This window comes from Panthera uncia (assembly GCF_023721935.1).
Source record: "Panthera uncia isolate 11264 chromosome D3 unlocalized genomic scaffold, Puncia_PCG_1.0 HiC_scaffold_8, whole genome shotgun sequence".
In the NCBI taxonomy this organism is placed as follows: domain Eukaryota; kingdom Metazoa; phylum Chordata; class Mammalia; order Carnivora; family Felidae; genus Panthera; species Panthera uncia.
Window position 1 is genome coordinate 68,954,424 of NW_026057586.1, and position 16,279 is coordinate 68,970,702.

Sequence of the window (16,279 nt, forward strand, 5' to 3'; positions counted from 1 at the left end):
GCCTGGAGCCTGCTTCAGATTGTGTGTCTCCCTCTCTCTGCCCCTCCCCTGCCCGTGCTCTGTCTCTGTCTCTCTCTCAAAAATAAACATTAAAAAAAAAAAAAAGAAAGAAATGTTAAAGAACTTTCCCAGGATCAGTGAGCTAGTGAGTGGCAGGACCAAAATCCACAACCAATGCTTTACCCCGTCTGCCCTTGAGCATTAAGACATTAAAGTCAAGCTCCCTGCTACTCAGAACGAGTACAGATTATTTCCAAAGGACCAGCACTGTTCTGAGGTGTTGACCTGGTGCCCCTGGACCCAGCTATGGAAGACTTGGGGAAGGATCCCGACCACATTACCTTGGGAGTCTTCAGGAGGCTTAAATAGAGCCTTGGCTTCGTCCACACTGCCTTCGATCGCCACAGACAACGTCTTATCTGTGAGCAAGAAAAAACTTTGTAGGACAGCTGCTGAGGGAAGGAGCTAAACTACACAACAGGCTAACTCTGGGGCTGCATTTCTTCTGCCTTTGTCACAACTCCTAACTGACTGGGGGTGGAAAGGCAAAAGCCCTTTCTCCACATGAGGAGGAACAAGGTGGGAAACTTAAAGCTTTTTTCCATCATTTACTGAAAACAATCCAAAGTGCAAATTTTAGACAAGCACCACCTGACACTATGGTGAACGCTTCCCTTTTCAGGCTTACACCAACATGTAATCCCACCCTAGCGCCTAAAGCCACGGGATACTCCTCTGCCAACTGTCTTAAAGGTTATCATCCAGACGCCCTAACTGTTCACATCTCAGAAACAACGGTTCTCATCTCAGTGCTTGCTTACTCTCTATTCTGTACTACACCAAGCAGCTGGCTGGTACTGTCACATTTAACTGGGAGGCAGGACAGTGCACAGGAGCTTGGACCCTGCAGTTTAGTCCCAGATCTGAGTCCCTGCCCCACCAATTCCTAAACACCTAGAAAGTTATTTCACTGCTCTGAGCCCCACTTTCTGCATCTATGAAAGAAATCCTGTCTTGACAAATGGTAACTGCCTGGTTGGGTGGCAAAGACCAAATGAGCTGATGCTTGTAATTGTACTTATAACATTATGTTTTTCAAATTAATGTTTAACCTTCACAACTCTATGAGAACCATACTATTACTATAGCCACGAGATGAGAAAATCAAGGCTTGGAGAAGTTAGACACATTAGCCAGGAAGTAGCTAAGCTAGGATTCAAGACTAGGTCTATTCAACTTGAGCTTGGTGTCTTAAACAGGAAGATAAGAGGGCTGTTCCATGTACCAGGACTGACACTTTCCCCAGGAGACACCTGGCCTGCCTTTGTGGAACTTTGTAGGTCTACTGGGAGGTCAGACAAGCCACCACCTCTCTTGCTCCATTCAAAAAGGTATAAGGGGGACACATGGGTGGCTCAGTTGGTTGAGTGTCCAACTTTGGCTCAGGTCATGATCTCACTGTCCATGAGTTCGAGCCCCGCATTGGACTCTGTGCTGACAGCTCAGAGCCTGGAGCCTGTTTCAGATTCTGTGTCTCCCTCTCTCTCTGTTCCTCCCCAACTCATGCGCATGGGCACTCTGTCAAAAATAAACATTAAAAAAAAAACCAAAATGGTATACGGGTCACAGACAGTCATAGGAGACTGAAATGGCTTGCCCAACTGCACTAAAGAGGAATGACAAACTTCCTCTACCTGGCAAGGCCGCTGAGATAATACTTCCAGGTGATCGGCCACTGCTCTCTGACAGCCCTGCATGAACCAACATACCTCACCCAAACAAGCTAGATGCTCCCACCAACCACTGGCAAATGCCAAACTGTTCTTTTGGGTAGCTTAATTCTGAAATTCTATAGTAAAATGGGAAAGGAAACAGGTTGGGTTTAAACACAAAAGAAAAGAAAATTACTCACCCTGTCTAGGGGGCTGGGAGGATTTCATATGAGCTGATGATGGAAACAAGAAGGAGAACAAAAGGGAAGGAGAGGACCAGGAGGACCAGGAAGACACAAGAAGAGAGAGAGTAATGTGTCGGTGCCCATGGCTGGGAGGACAGGCATGCACTGATGCTGTACAGGTCTGTTTGATGCGGTGGGGTGAAGAAGAAAAGTTTAGGTGCTGGGTGAAAGCTGCAGTAGGGCAAAAGGTAAGGTCTCCAAAACCTTTTCAAAACTCTATGGAGTAAAGGGTCGCCCATAAGCTTAAAGCAGACACGTCTTCCCACTTGGTAATTCACTTTAACGACATGCAGCCTGTTTGGGCATCATGAAAGTCTGGGAAAGCTGCCTGGGACCTGTGTTCACCAAGTCCTCTCTCTGAAGCGGAAGAAGAAGTGCTGATCCACCTGCCAAGCATGCCTTGATGGGGTGAGTGTCTGGGAGCCCAGGCAGGCAGGCTGCCAGGGCACTACACCCACTAGCTGACCAGCCAGGCTCATTGAAGATTCAAAGCCATCCATTCTGAAATGCCCACCAGGTTAGTCTAGCCTCAGGCCAGCTGGTCAGAGCAGCCATGTTGGGCGGTGCAGAGGGGAGGCAGCGTCTGTCACCTGGGAACTTCTGAGCAGGACCAGGGAGCTTTCCTCAGCAGGCAGGGCTTCCAAATGACTCAATCGGCCATGGCTGTTGCTCCCACAGCCCCTCTTCCTCACCCAGCCCCCATACTCACCACAGGCCTGCCCATACGCAGTGGCCTGGACAAAGAGGACATAGAGAGGCGGTGGCAGATGTCTAGCTGTCTCATACTGCTTGTGAGCCTGGTCGAACGGCATGAATAGGTACTCTTGCACTGGGAGGGAAGCCTGCATGCAACAAAAGAAGGATTTTTATTTTCCCTTTGTAGGCAGTCCACATGTGAAGAGGTGGCTGCTGAGTTACTATAATAGTTTTTTTTATCTATTAAAAATACATGATAAGTTAACAGAATAGGTAGATAAGAGGTCAATACAAAAAATCAATTTACACAAGCAACAAACAGTATGAAAATGGAAAAAAAAAAAAAAAAAAAGAAGCATTTCCAAGAGCATCAAGAAGACTTAAACTACCTAAGAATAAGTAAGTGAAAGGTGTGTAAGCCTCTACACAAAGGCTTGAGAAATGCAAGGCCACGTTAATGGCCTGGAAGACTCAACACTGCCCTGAAATCAGTTCACTCCAAACTGATCTACAGATTCAATGCAACCCCAGTCTATATCCCAGCAGGTGAAAATAGACTAGCTGATTCTAAAATTTATATGTTAAATGCAAAGGGCCAAGAACAATCAAGACAATCCTGAAAAATTAAGCTAGAGCACACACTACTGGGCATCAGACTTCTCTTAAACTATTTTTTTTCTTAATAAGTTCTTTTAACATTTATTTTTGAAGGACAGAGACAGAGCATGAGTGGGGGAGGGGCACAGAAAGAGAGGGAGACACAGAATGCAAAGCAGGCTCCAGGCTCTGAGCTGTCAGCACAAAGCCTGATGAGGGGCTTGAACCCACAAATTGTGAGATCATGACCTGAGCCAAAGTCGGTTGCTTAACTGACTGAGCCACCCAGGTGCCCCTGGGCATCAAGGCTTCTGACAAAGCTACCATAAATAAGCCAGTGTGATACTGGTGCATGGAAAGACAAATAGAGGACACACAAACCTACATGGACATTTGATTTATGACAAAAGTGGCACTGGAGAACAGTGGGGAAAGCATGGCCTTTTCAATAAATGACCCAGCTGAATACCTACATGAAAAAAAAATGAAACTGACCCTATATCACACTGTGTACAATGTTCCCTTCCAGGTATCCTAGATACTAAGTGTGAAAGATAAACAATAGAGCTTCTATAAGAAAATGCGAGAATATCTCCATGACCCTGGGACAGAGAGAGAGATTTTTAAACAAGACATCCTAACCACAGAGGAAAACACTGATTAGATCATATAAAATTTAAGAACATCTGCTCATTAAAAGATACCATTATGAGAGTGAAAAAGAAAGTCATAAAATGGGAAAAATATCTGCAAAAGACTCATCTCCAGAATATATAAAGAAGTCCAAGCAATCCAATAGAAAAATGAACAGGAGACTAGAATAAGCCTTTTGCAAATGAGGTAATCCAAAAGCAAAGAAGTATAAAAAGGGGTTGTGCTCAACATCACTGGTCCCCAGAGAAAGGCAATACCCTTCAGAATGGCTAAAATCAAGGAGGCTGACAATACCAAGCACTTGTGAGGATGTGGAGCAGTTAGAACTTTCATATGGTGCTGGGGGGAATTTTGTACATCAGTGCAATCACATTAGAAAACTGTTTCAGTGTCTGCCAAGCTAAATATATGCCTAGTATACTCTACGACCCAGCAATGTCATTCCTGGGTATATATTCAACAGAAATATGTACATACGACACCAAACGACAAAGAATGCTTATAACATTATTGTTCATAATAGCCCCAAACTGGAAGTACCCACAATCAAATACTAAGTATTAATGAAAATAAATGAACTCCTGGTGCTCACAACAGTACAGATGAATCTCACAAACATAATGTTAAGCAAAAGAAATCAGACACAAGAGTATATATACAATTCTGTTTGTATAAACTCAAAAACAGGCCAAACTAACCTATGACATTAGGTATCAAGATAATAGTTACTGAAGGGTGAGAGGAGATAGTAACTGAGAGGGGGAATAAAATATCGTTTGGAAAATTGGTAATGTTCTCTTTCTTGATTTGCGTGCAGGTTACATAGATGTGTTCACTAGAGAATATTCACTGAGCTATACACTTAGGAACTGTATGCTTTTCTTTTGTAAAAATTGTGTTAAAAAAAATTTTTTTTTTTTACATTTATTTATTTTTGAGAGACAGAGACAGAGCATGAGCAGGGGAGGGGCAGAGAGAGAGAGGGAGACACAGAATCAGAAGCAGGCTCCGGGCTCTGAGCTGTCAGCACAGAGCCCAACGCAGGACTCAAACTCACAAACTGTGAGATCATGACCTGAGCCGAAGTCGGACGCTTAACCGACTGAGTCACCCAGGCGCCCCGTAAAAAATTATGTTTTTAAATGTAATATATGTACGCTGTTTTAAACAGTTGTGTTTTAGGGGCGCTGGGGTGGCTCAGTTGGTTAAGCATCTGACTTCAGCTGAGGTCATGATCTCACAGTTAAGTGGGTCTGAGCCCCACACTGGACTCCGTGCTGACAGCTCGGAGCCTGGAGCCTGCTTTGGATTCTGTGTCTCCCTCTCTTTCTGCTCCTTCCCTACGTGTGCTCTCTCAAAAAATAAACATTAAAAAAAATTTTTTTTTTAAACACTCGTGTTTTGGGGTGCCTGGGTGGCTCAGTCGATTAAGCGTCTGACTTCGGCTCAGGTCATGATCTCGCGGTCCGTGAGTTCGAGCCCCGCATCGGGCTCTGTGCTGACAGCTCAGAGCCTGGAGCCTGTTTCGGATTCTGTGTTTCCCTCTCTCTGACCCTCCCCTGTTCGTGCTCTGTCTATCCCTGTCTCAAAAATAAATAAAAAAAAAAAAATAATAATAAATAAACAGTCGTGTTTTAGTTTATAAAGCAAAAACTCCCAGGGGCACCTGACTGACTCAGTTGTAGAGCATGCAACTCTTAATCTTGGGGTTGTGAATTCAAGCCCCACGTTGGGCAGAGTTTACTTAAAAAAGAGTTAAGAAAAAAAAAGTTAAAAAAAACTATAAGGATTTAGAGCAATCTGCTTCACAGAGCAAACAAAAATCAGGTCACCTATATAGAAAGACATTACAGGGGCGTCTGGGCAGCTCAGTCAGTTAAGCATCCAACTTTGGCTCAGGTCATGATCTCATGGCTCGTGAGTTCGAGCCCCACGTTGGGCTCTGTGCTGACAACTCAGAGCCTGGAGCCTGCTTTTGATACTGTGTCTCCCTCTCTCTCTGCTCCTCTCCCACTGTGCTCTCTCTCAAAAATAAGTAACATTTAAAAAAAAAAAAAAAAAAAGAAAGACATTACATTTTACATTACAATCTAAAGTGGGGACTTATCCTCCTAAGGTACCTGATGGCTTTCAAATAGGAGTAAAGTTCTTTTCAGAGAGAGTACCTCTGCTAAACATCTACCCCCAAGGTGCAGTCAGGGAGTCTAACAGACATCCACATCTAAGCATGCCTGGAAACTGTGAGGCTGATGGAAACTATTCTGGGGTAAATTAAACCTAGAGTTTGCAAAAGTATTTTACCTGGAAGAAGCTCTGGGTGAAAAAGAAAACATCTCACATAAATGTGTGTACATATTCCTGAGCTCACCTGGCAGCATCTCTTCCACCCAGGACACAACCTTACTGCACTGGCTGGGTAGAAACTAGAGACAAGACCATCCTTGCAATGGGCTCTGACATCCGTTAGGGTAACAGACCTGGCAAAACCCAAAGGGGATGTGGCTGCTGGAGGCCTCAGGTCAGCAAGGTCTTGCTGGGTGCTGAAGGCAAAGCAAAAGGCCAAGGTAGGGGAGTATGTGGGGGAAAGCCTCACCTGCATAATGCTATTGAGACGAGGTTGGAGGCTGCTCAGGTATTCCTTCTTCACCTCAATCTCCTTGAGGATCTTCTCCTTGTTGGACAGGCACTCTCGGTACTTCTCTGCCAGCCTATGGGGAGAGGACAGACCACTGTCACTTGAAGCTGCTCAGAGATCTCCCGATACATCTACTCACTGTCACAAGCCACCTAATGACAGCAGTCGTGATTAACTAATGTTTACCTAGTACTTACTATGTGCCAGGCACTTGGAGAACTATATGCATTATTGCATTTAATCTTATAAAAATCCTGGAAGATAGGGACTCTTCTTTTCCCCAAAGAAGGAAACAAAGGCTCAAGGAGGTAGGTAATTTACCCAAGGTCACTCAGCTAAGAGTAAGTACAAAGCTGGGCTTTGAATCCATGCCTGTCTGGCTCCAGAGGCTCTGCCCATTAACCACTAGGGGATATCCCTGTGTCATTTCCTGCTCCATTTCTTGCCTCCAGGGTCTAGACCCCAAACTTTCACAAACATGTGGATCTAGCAACTATAGGACCCAAATGAGGTCCACAGACTGGACTGAATGGGGCAGGGCAGGGATGGATATGGACCACAGCAATACAACACTCATGGTTTAACCTATGCCCAAGGCAAGCAGTGTACTGGACAGAGGAGTGATGGGCCAGTCCGATCTGCTAAAATCTGGCACCAATTCCATAAGAGTCAAACTTAGTGCTTACTAAATTCATTAACATAGACTGAATAGAATACATTCTATAACAGAAAAGAAAAAAAAAAAGGAAATAAAACACCTACTTCTCCAATGGAAAACAGAGCTGTGTCAACCAAATGCCCTAGAATTCTTGTACAAATACAGAGGAAGAAAGTCACCATAATGAAAAGGATGCAGCCACGAAAAATCCAGTATGAAAAAAAAAATGCTATATTCTTAAAAATACCTAGATTAAGTTACACAGTAGAAATGTTCTTTTTAATAAGTAAAAGACCTTTATTAGTATGGGAAATTTTTATGTGTAAAGGGGTTCCTGAAAGCATAATTTATGATAGCAAAAAATGATAAAAGTCTAACCCAATAAAGAAAAAACTATATAAATTATAATTTGTCTACATACAAGATATTGTATAACCTTCTAAAATAATGTTTGCACAATTTTAAAGTACCATAGGGGTAGTCTTAGAGGCAGGAGGAACAAGCAAAAAACAAAATTGGACTTAACAGTACAAAAGATATTTAGGTCTCAGGTATTAAAATTTTAAAGAAAATGTTACTCCAATTTTCTATTAACAGCCTTAATTAATTCCAAGTCTGAATTATCAGATGTGAATGAATCACAAAATGAGATTTGGTCTTAAGAAATCATTCTGCTGGTTCCACAGAACTGCACTGTCTGACTGTGGGTCATGACAAAATGTTGTCCCCATGGGTAAAGGTCTGTGTTGCACAGGTTAACAAGGTCAGGAAGGGAGAAACACAACCTTTTTCGCTGCTCCAGCTCCCAGTCCAGACGTGCCAGGGTTTGCTGGTGAGGGTCTCCCATGGTGACTTCAGCCTTGCTAATATCTGGAGGAGCCTCCTTATAAAACTCCTCTAAACTGACCAGATCAATTTCTTCATGCTTCGACCTGCAGGCAAATACTAGATGTTAAGTTGCTGTTCTCAAGACTCTAAACCATGGAATAAGCAAGCCCACAGTTCCCTCCATAGATGCCCATTTAGCCCTGGTCTACAACTACCCAGGAACCTGGAATCCATCAAGTCTTCTCAGCAAATGCTCGCTAGTAAATATCTCACTTGGAAGAGAAGTAGATGATTACATACCACAGGATCCTTATCCATGGTGCTCAACCTTTTTATCCATGAATTAAAGACTTGGAAGGGATGCTTATCAAATTTACAGATTATCTCCAAGCTTAGCAAGAGAGCTAAGAGCTGAAAAAGTCAATAAAAACACTACAGTCTAGGCCTACATTGACAGGTTGAAACCAATAAATTACGCTTAACAGAAAAAAACCTAAGGGTCTGCACTTAAGTTTAAAACATTAATCACATAAACAAGGGATGGGGAAGATTCAGGATGGCATAACCAGGTGTGAAAACGATCTAGAGGCTTCAATTGTTATGTTTAGTGATTCCCATATACTAAAGAAATCCCATACTCTTTCCTGCATTAACACAGTGCACAGGTCATGGACAGATGATGGTAATAATGGCAGCTACCAGGTATTAAACACCCACTGTATGACAGCCTCACCTAATTCTCAGGACATCTCTATCAAATGGGGATTTCTATCTCCATGTTTCAAATGAGATGGAGACTCCTACAGATGAGCAGCTTGCCTAAAGTCACATAGCTAGTGAGTGGCAGAGCTGGGATTTGAACCCAGGTTTATCTGACCAGGGCCAATGGTGGTCACCTGCCTCTCCAGAGACTAGAGTTCTATTGTATTCTGAATTTGTCAGCTTTCATCTGAGTGACAGTTACAGCTTGAGGCATCCCATTCTTCTGTTTTTAGTATCTTTTATTTGTAAGCAGTTTAAGATACATAAGAAGTTTCAAAAACAGTACTGAGAGTTTACCTTCCCCTGGTTCCCCCAATAATATCTGATCTATGCATAGTACATAGTCAAAACTGACAATGACTCAATACTATTAACTCAGAGAAAAACCTGATGTGAATTTTGCCTCTATTAGTATTTAACTATCATTACATGATGAATGTATAAAGCAAATAAATATGTCTCTCAAAAATCAGCATAATTATTGGGGTGCCTGGGTGGCTTAGCAGGTTAAGTGTCCAACTCTTGGTCTCAGCTCAGGTCATGATCTCATGGTTTGTGAGTTCGAGCTCCATGTTGGGCTCTGCACTGACAGCACAGAGCCTGCTTGGGATTCTGTCTCTCTCTCTCTCTCTGCCTCTCCCCTGCTCGCTTGTGAGCTCTCTCTCCTTAAAAATAACTTTAAAAAATTAGCATAACTATCAGAAATACACCAGACCCAATGACTGATGTGCCCCTCTATCACAAGTTTATTACAATAAAACCTGCCTCTTTCCAGTTTGCACAAATAAGTCTGACCAAACAAGAATACATTCTCTTTTCTTCCTCTGTCTACTCTTTCCTCCTTCTCATCTCTCAACTTGGATTTGCCAAGAGGCATTACATTTTAAAATGGACACTGACAAACTATAGTTTGTTTACCTGAGAGCAACTTAGTGGCAAGAAGTTCAGGTTCCAAAGAATAAAATCCAGTTGCAAAAATGAATGGCTGGAACTTTAAAGAGGAAAAGTGGGCCAAAAGGTTAAAAGGATTTGACTGGAAGGGAGTTGCTCCCATGCAAGGTGCCCAAGAATCAAACTGGTAACATAAAGGCCGCTGCTGGAGATAGACAACTGGTTTTGGCCAGGTACAGAGCTCAAAACTTGAAAAAGTCAGACAAGCTTCTAAGGTTCTTTGTGCAGCTTGAAAACACTGCTTTCCAATTCTCCCAAAGTGATCTATTCACTTTTGTCCCAGATCCTGCAGTCTCTAAGTTCATCTGATTTCTTTTTAAGGAGACTAGCTAACCCTGAGCTATGCAGGAGAAAGTAGTTACCAGTAGGCAATTTTGACAAAGTTTGTTCTCCAAAACTCACTTAAACTCCAGACATTTGGTGATCTCTTTCTGCAGGTGCATCACCTCATACAACAGGTTCTGGAGCTGCAGGTGATAGGCATCTACTTTCTGCTTGGCCTGAAAGGAGGACAAGGTCAGAGGTGAGTGGGGCAAGTCAGGTCAAACAGAGCAGCAGCAAACTCAGGGAAGAGGTAAAGGGGATTAAGAAGTGGATGGGGAAGAGGGAGGAGGAGGATTAAACCTCTCAATTCCTACCTCATGGGTCTGATCTCTTCCTTTCTTCAACCTGATATGGGCTAATCGATTAAGCTTCTTTAGAGTCATGAAATGCACACAGCTCTGGATCCTCCGATCTTCTATCTCAACTGCCTGCAGGCAAAGAAAACTGGTGAAGACCTTGACAACAGGTGATGGCTCAGCTTCCTTCAGCCCCTCACTGCTGACCCATCCCCACCCAGGGCTAAAAACAGACACTGGAAGGAGCTCAGAACGATGAGAACTGTCGATGGAAAATGGAGCAAGTATAGCCAATGCACAATTAATATCTGTCCCAGGGCACCTGGGTGGCTTAGTCGGTTAAGTGTCTGACTCTTGATCTTGGCTCAGATCATGATCTCATGCCCCATGTTGGGCTCTTTGCTGACAGAGTACAGCCTGCTTGGGATTCTCTCTCTCCCTGTCACTCTTTGCCCTCCCCCACTCTCTCTCTCTCAAAATAAACTTTAATAAACATTAAAAAATAAAACCAATTAATATCTGTTCCTACATATTGTCTACAGAGATCCTAACAATAGCAACATACCGTCATACAATTTGATCTCTATGAATAACCTTACAGAATAACTTAAATGAACATACCAGAATTATAGCTATAAAGTTGGCAACAGTAAAATATGATGTAATAATCATAACAATATTGGGCCAGGATAAGCACAAATAAGTGAGATCCTTGGCAATACATGGGTTTTGTTTTTAGTTACACTGTTTAGTTTCTTTGCCTCAAAGTCTGGTTCATTCATTTAATACTAACAATTTCATTTTTGGTCTCTATAACATACCTGTACCTATCCATCCTTACAACAGCAAAGGAATTTACACATATCATCATTTCCCAACACCTACAAAATGCCTGACATGTAATAAGTATTAATTGGATGAACTGTCAAATTACACTTAGGAGAAAAATTAATTATCCTGTACTTTTGTTACTCTAATTGATGATTGGGGAGCGATGAAATGTTTCAATAAATTAATAAGCACCATCTCTGGAGCCCGCAGACTCCAACTGCCTGATCATGGTTAGGCCAGAAGACCAAGATCAGGAAGGGCTCTGGTGGGTGCAAAACAAGTCCATCCATGCAAACCCACCAGGTTCATGTCTGCCCCAAACCACTGCTACTCCTTACCACATCCTTGCCTCCTCGGCTCTTCAGGTCCTGGATCTCAGCCATGAGCCTCTGCAACTCCTGGCACGTGTACTTGTACAGCTCATAGTCTCTGCCAGGGTCCCGCAGGTCCACCTCAGCCTCCTCGCTGTAGTATTTACCTTCCTGTGGAAGCATGGATACATGCCTTGGGTGGGGAATAAAAGTCCCCCTGTTGGGACCAGGGACACTTGGCTGAAATCAGTAACAATGAAACCCCAAATCATGTCTCTAAAAAAATCTGGTCCTCAAGGTGCGCCTGGCTGGCTCAGTTGGTAGAGCATGCGACTCTTGATATCAGAGTTGTGAGTTTGAGCCCCCATGTTGGGTGTGGAGATTACTTAAAAATAAAATCTTAAGAAAAAAAAATTTGGTCCTCAAGTCAAATGTTTTCCTTCTTCTCAAAATGGAAAAGAATCCCTCTTTTTTTCTTTCTAATTATAAAGTAATGCATGCTTGGTGTCAGAGACTCAGAATATAGTGAGCAGTATCAAAAACAAAATGAAAAGTTGCCTGTAATCTCACCTCCAAACTGAAACAACTATTTTTAATACTGTGGATAAACACAAATTTTATTTTTAAACAAAATGGAATCACACTATCCATGCTATTTAGTGCAGTTTCTCATCCCAATAAATTAAATATCCATCAAAATGGCTGTGTGAGAATCCACTGTATAGATGAACCAGAATGCATTTAACCAAATTCCTACTGATGGGTGTTTAGATGGTCAAATCAAGCTTTAGCAGAGACTAAAATATTGTAATTGGTCACCCAGCCTTTGGAGTAAATGGAACACATCTCTTGAAGAGAGTTAGCTAATGATACTATATTGCATATTTGAAAGTTGCTAAGACAGTAGGTCTTAAAAGTTACCACAAGAAAAAAAAACTGTAACTACATACGGTTAGACTTTTGTAGTGATCATTTTACAACATACAGATTTCAAATCATTATATACTTTAAATTAATGTTATATGTCAATTACATCTCAATAAAAAAGAATTAATGCCTACACAACGGATAAGGTTTTTTCTTACTCTAGATTTCCTAAATCTGAGAAAAAGATCATTTTCTACTTAAATTCAAGCTCCTATGCTTCTCTAATCCAGTTAAAAAAAAAAAAAGTAACCAACCAATCAAAACAATTAGGTCACAAATTAGCTTGATAGGAGCACCCAGGTGGCTCAGTCAGTTAAGCGTCCGACTCTTGATTTCGGCTCAGGTCGTGCTATCTTGGTTCATGGGATTGAACTGAGCTAACAGTGCAAAGCCTGCTTGGGATTTTCTCTCCTACTCCTCTCTCTCTGCCTCTCCCCCACTCGCACACGTGGGCATGTGCTCTCCCTCTCTCAAGATAAATAAATAATCTTTAAGAAAAATTAGCTTGAGAGATTTAAAGACAGGGAAATAATAAAAGGAAGAACCTGCTGACAGCATGAGCTCTTAGGCCACAGAAGAGATTCTGCGGAGATGTTGTTCTGGTACTTTCTCAGTAGCTGACCAGAAATGCCACATCTCCAGTTTCTGGTGGTATGCTGCAGATACTGGCTTCTTCTGACTCTGGAAACTTGGGAGACACACACCAGACTGGAATGCATTGTCTGTTCAGGCACTATTCATGTCTGATATAGGCTGGTTGGTTCTTGGAATGCTGCCGCTAAACCAAATGTGAATACTCAGGTTTTGTAGAACCAGGGGAATTCCAGGCACCTGGTCAAGCAGAGGCCCACCTGGGAGGCCATCACTGTGACCCTCAGCTGCTGCAAACCCACAGCCAGGTGATTCGCCACAAGCTGTAATTTGTCAGCAGCATGGCAGCACTGGTTGATCTCACCTGTTCTGTGTCAGAACGGTTACGCTTGCCTTCAGATGGAGCTCCATCACTTCGGATCACTTTGGGCTTCCGTTTCTTGCTTGATTCTGATGACATGGTTGTTTGGTAATGTCAAGAGGAGATAGAGACCTGTTAAAAGGAGAAAACTTTTGCAATTTTCCAGAGTTGGAATTGGAGATTTTCCTGGAGTCAGAATACTTAAGTCTAACTAGTAGTGCTGGCCACTAACAACTTTGGTAACTCAAAAAAAGGGTCACTCAACCCTCCAAAGCTTCAGTTTAATCCTGTGTAAAAAGGGGAATTGGTCCTCAGCCTATCCAAAATGAATTCATCTTCACCTCCTTTAAAGGCGCCATAACTGGGGTGCCTGGGTGGCTCAGTCGGTTGAACGTCCGACTTCGGCTCAGGTCATGATCTCGCGGTCCGTGAGTTCGAGCCCCGAGTCAGGTTCTGTGCTGACTGCTCAGAGCCTGGAGCCTGTTTCACATTCTGTGTCTCCCTCTCTCTCTGACCCTCCCCCATTCATGCTCGGTCTCTCTCTGTCTCAAAAATAAATAAACGTTAAAAAAAAAAAATTTAAAGGCACCATAACCACATCACTGACTAAACTCCGAAGCTTAGCATATATACCCGTTCCCAATACTATCGATTGATCACCGTGTGCTGGACCCGATCTAAGCACTTTACGGATATATACTCATTTGATCCTTATAGCAAACTTTTCAGGTAAGAACAAGTACCATTTTATAGATGAGAACACCGAGGCTCGGAAAGCCGAACGAGCTGCCCAAGGTTACATGGCTAGTTTGCTAAAGTTGGTTCCATCTGACGCCACATCAGTGCTCTTAACTACATTCTTGTAACACCAATGTGTCTCGCTACCATCTCAGCTGGCAATGCCGTCAACTCTTTGGTTGACCCTAAAACTTAAAAGAATAGAACCTACATTTCGTGGGGCTCTAGGGTCACAAAGCATCCTCCCCCTCTGCTACCTTTCCTGGTTGTCACCACAGCCCCTTGAGGTGGGCAGCACCATCTCCACCATCTCCCTTAGCCCAAAAAACCTGCCACCAGCATTTACTGAAGGAGCCAATGGCTGATGGTAGTGGGTCAGAGAAGCCCTGAGTTGGAGTCTCCACTCTATTTATTTATTTAAAAAAAATTTTTTTTTTAACATTTATTTATTTTTGAGACAGAGAGAGAGCATGAACGGGGGAGGGTCAGAGAGAGGGAGACACAGAATCTGAAACAGGCTCCAGGCTCTGAGCTGTCAGCACAGAGCCCGACGCGGGGCTGGAACTCACGGACTGCGAGATCATGACCTGAGCCGAAGTCGGACGTTCAACCGACTGAGCCACCCAGGCGCCCCTCTCCACTCTATTTTTTTTATTTTATTTTATTTTTTTTTATTTTTGGGACAGAGAGAGACAGAGCATGAACGGGGGAGGGGCAGAGAGAGAGGGAGACACAGAATCGGAAACAGGCTCCAGGCTCCGAGCCATCAGCCCAGAGCCTGACGCGGGGCTCGAACTCACGGACCGCGAGATCGTGACCTGGCTGAAGTCGGACGCTTAACCGACTGCGCCACCCAGGCGCCCCCCTCTCCACTCTATTTAACGGCTATGAGTCCTGAGACAAGTCACTTCACTGTTCTCTGGGCCTGTTTCCTCAGAGGAAATGAGAGTAACAGTCCCTACCTCAGGGGTTGTTGTGGACATTGACACAGGAGGCATTCCTCTGGGGAAGGTGATGAAGATGACCTAGAAGTGGGACTGTAAATGGCACATGGATGATCTGAAATAATGCTAAACATCTAAGGAGGTCAATCCCTTTTCAATTCTTTTTAGAAACTTCCGATTGCTTCGAAGAGAACATCTCATTTTCCTAATTTGTCTTTAGCATCTGTGAACATCAATGTTCCTTTCTTAACAAAAGGATTCTGTCTCAGAGCTTTGGACAATGCAATCTAGCCAGAGTTAGTCTGTTTTCATGTTAATTATATTAACTTTTATCATTACTTTCTGCATACTGCCAAGTCTCCGTTTATGGGAGACCATCGAAATTTTCTCCTAAAACCAATTTACGTTTGCGAAGTAAAAAGTGACTCGATTAAAAACCTTAGCAAACAGTCTTAAAGGTAAATTGGGCAAAACCCAAAAAGGTGGGACGCGAAAGGCTGAAATGTGAGAAATCCTGACTTGGCTACACAGCAAAGAGACCCAGGCACACGTAAGCACACAATAAATGTGAGTTGTTATCACCACCACCATAGACATCGACAACGTCGTCGTCACCTAGAGCTGCATAGCGGGGCCCGAAGCTGCTGCTGCCAACATTTTCACCTGAAGAGACTGAGCGCGCGGCGCCGAGCGGCGGGGGACCCCGAAGAGTGAGCACGGAGAACTCGGGTCGGACTCCAGCCTGGGGACGCCCTCCGGGAAGTCCGCACCTCGGTCCCGGAGCGCCCTGCCCCGCCCCTCCGACCGGCCCCGCTGTCCCGCCCCAGTTCTCACCGCGTGCAGCCCCGAACCTGTCGCGGCCAGCGAGCCACTTCCGGCGGCGGAGAGAGAGCTTCCCAGGCACCATAGAGAAACGGAAGGAAAGAGCGGTCTGCCGGAAGCGAGGCGCGGAGGCCGGAAGCGAAGCGCTGAGGACCCGGCCGGCCGCCGGCTCCCGGCGAAAGTAGCTCCTGGGCCGCGCGGAAGCAAGCGGCTTTGAGAGCGGTGTTTGTCAGGAAGGGTCACCAACACCCTCACGCTGTCCTCCAAAACCGGGAAACTGATGCTGCAAGGGCAGATTCTTAGGTACCCTGTTTACTCTTTGCCCAGAGCCTAAAGCAACGGCCCCCAACTAGTGCGCGCTCTGCTTCCGACTAGTTGAGTGAATGAGTTCGTCGT

The 16,279-nt window shown here is 44.0% G+C and overlaps 1 protein-coding gene across 5 annotated transcripts in view; it reads right to left on the reverse strand.

Annotated features, from left to right (window-relative positions):
- Nucleotides 1-15,953, reverse strand: part of THOC5 (THO complex subunit 5) — a 31,553-nt gene extending 15,600 nt beyond the window's left edge. The window contains exons 1-10 of one of the 5 annotated variants that reach the window (XM_049618987.1): nt 15,896-15,953; nt 13,383-13,511; nt 11,528-11,671; nt 10,377-10,490; nt 10,141-10,238; nt 7,983-8,129; nt 6,498-6,612; nt 2,667-2,799; nt 1,913-1,945; nt 342-419 (exon numbers count right to left, since the gene is read on the reverse strand). In XM_049618987.1, the coding sequence (XP_049474944.1) occupies nt 342-419; nt 1,913-1,945; nt 2,667-2,799; nt 6,498-6,612; nt 7,983-8,129; nt 10,141-10,238; nt 10,377-10,490; nt 11,528-11,671; nt 13,383-13,478 (958 nt within the window). In that variant the 5' untranslated portion in view covers nt 13,479-13,511; nt 15,896-15,953. The other 4 variants (XM_049618985.1, XM_049618986.1, XM_049618988.1 and 1 more) reach the window with 4 other exon arrangements.
- Nucleotides 15,954-16,279: the final 326 nt, after the last annotated feature.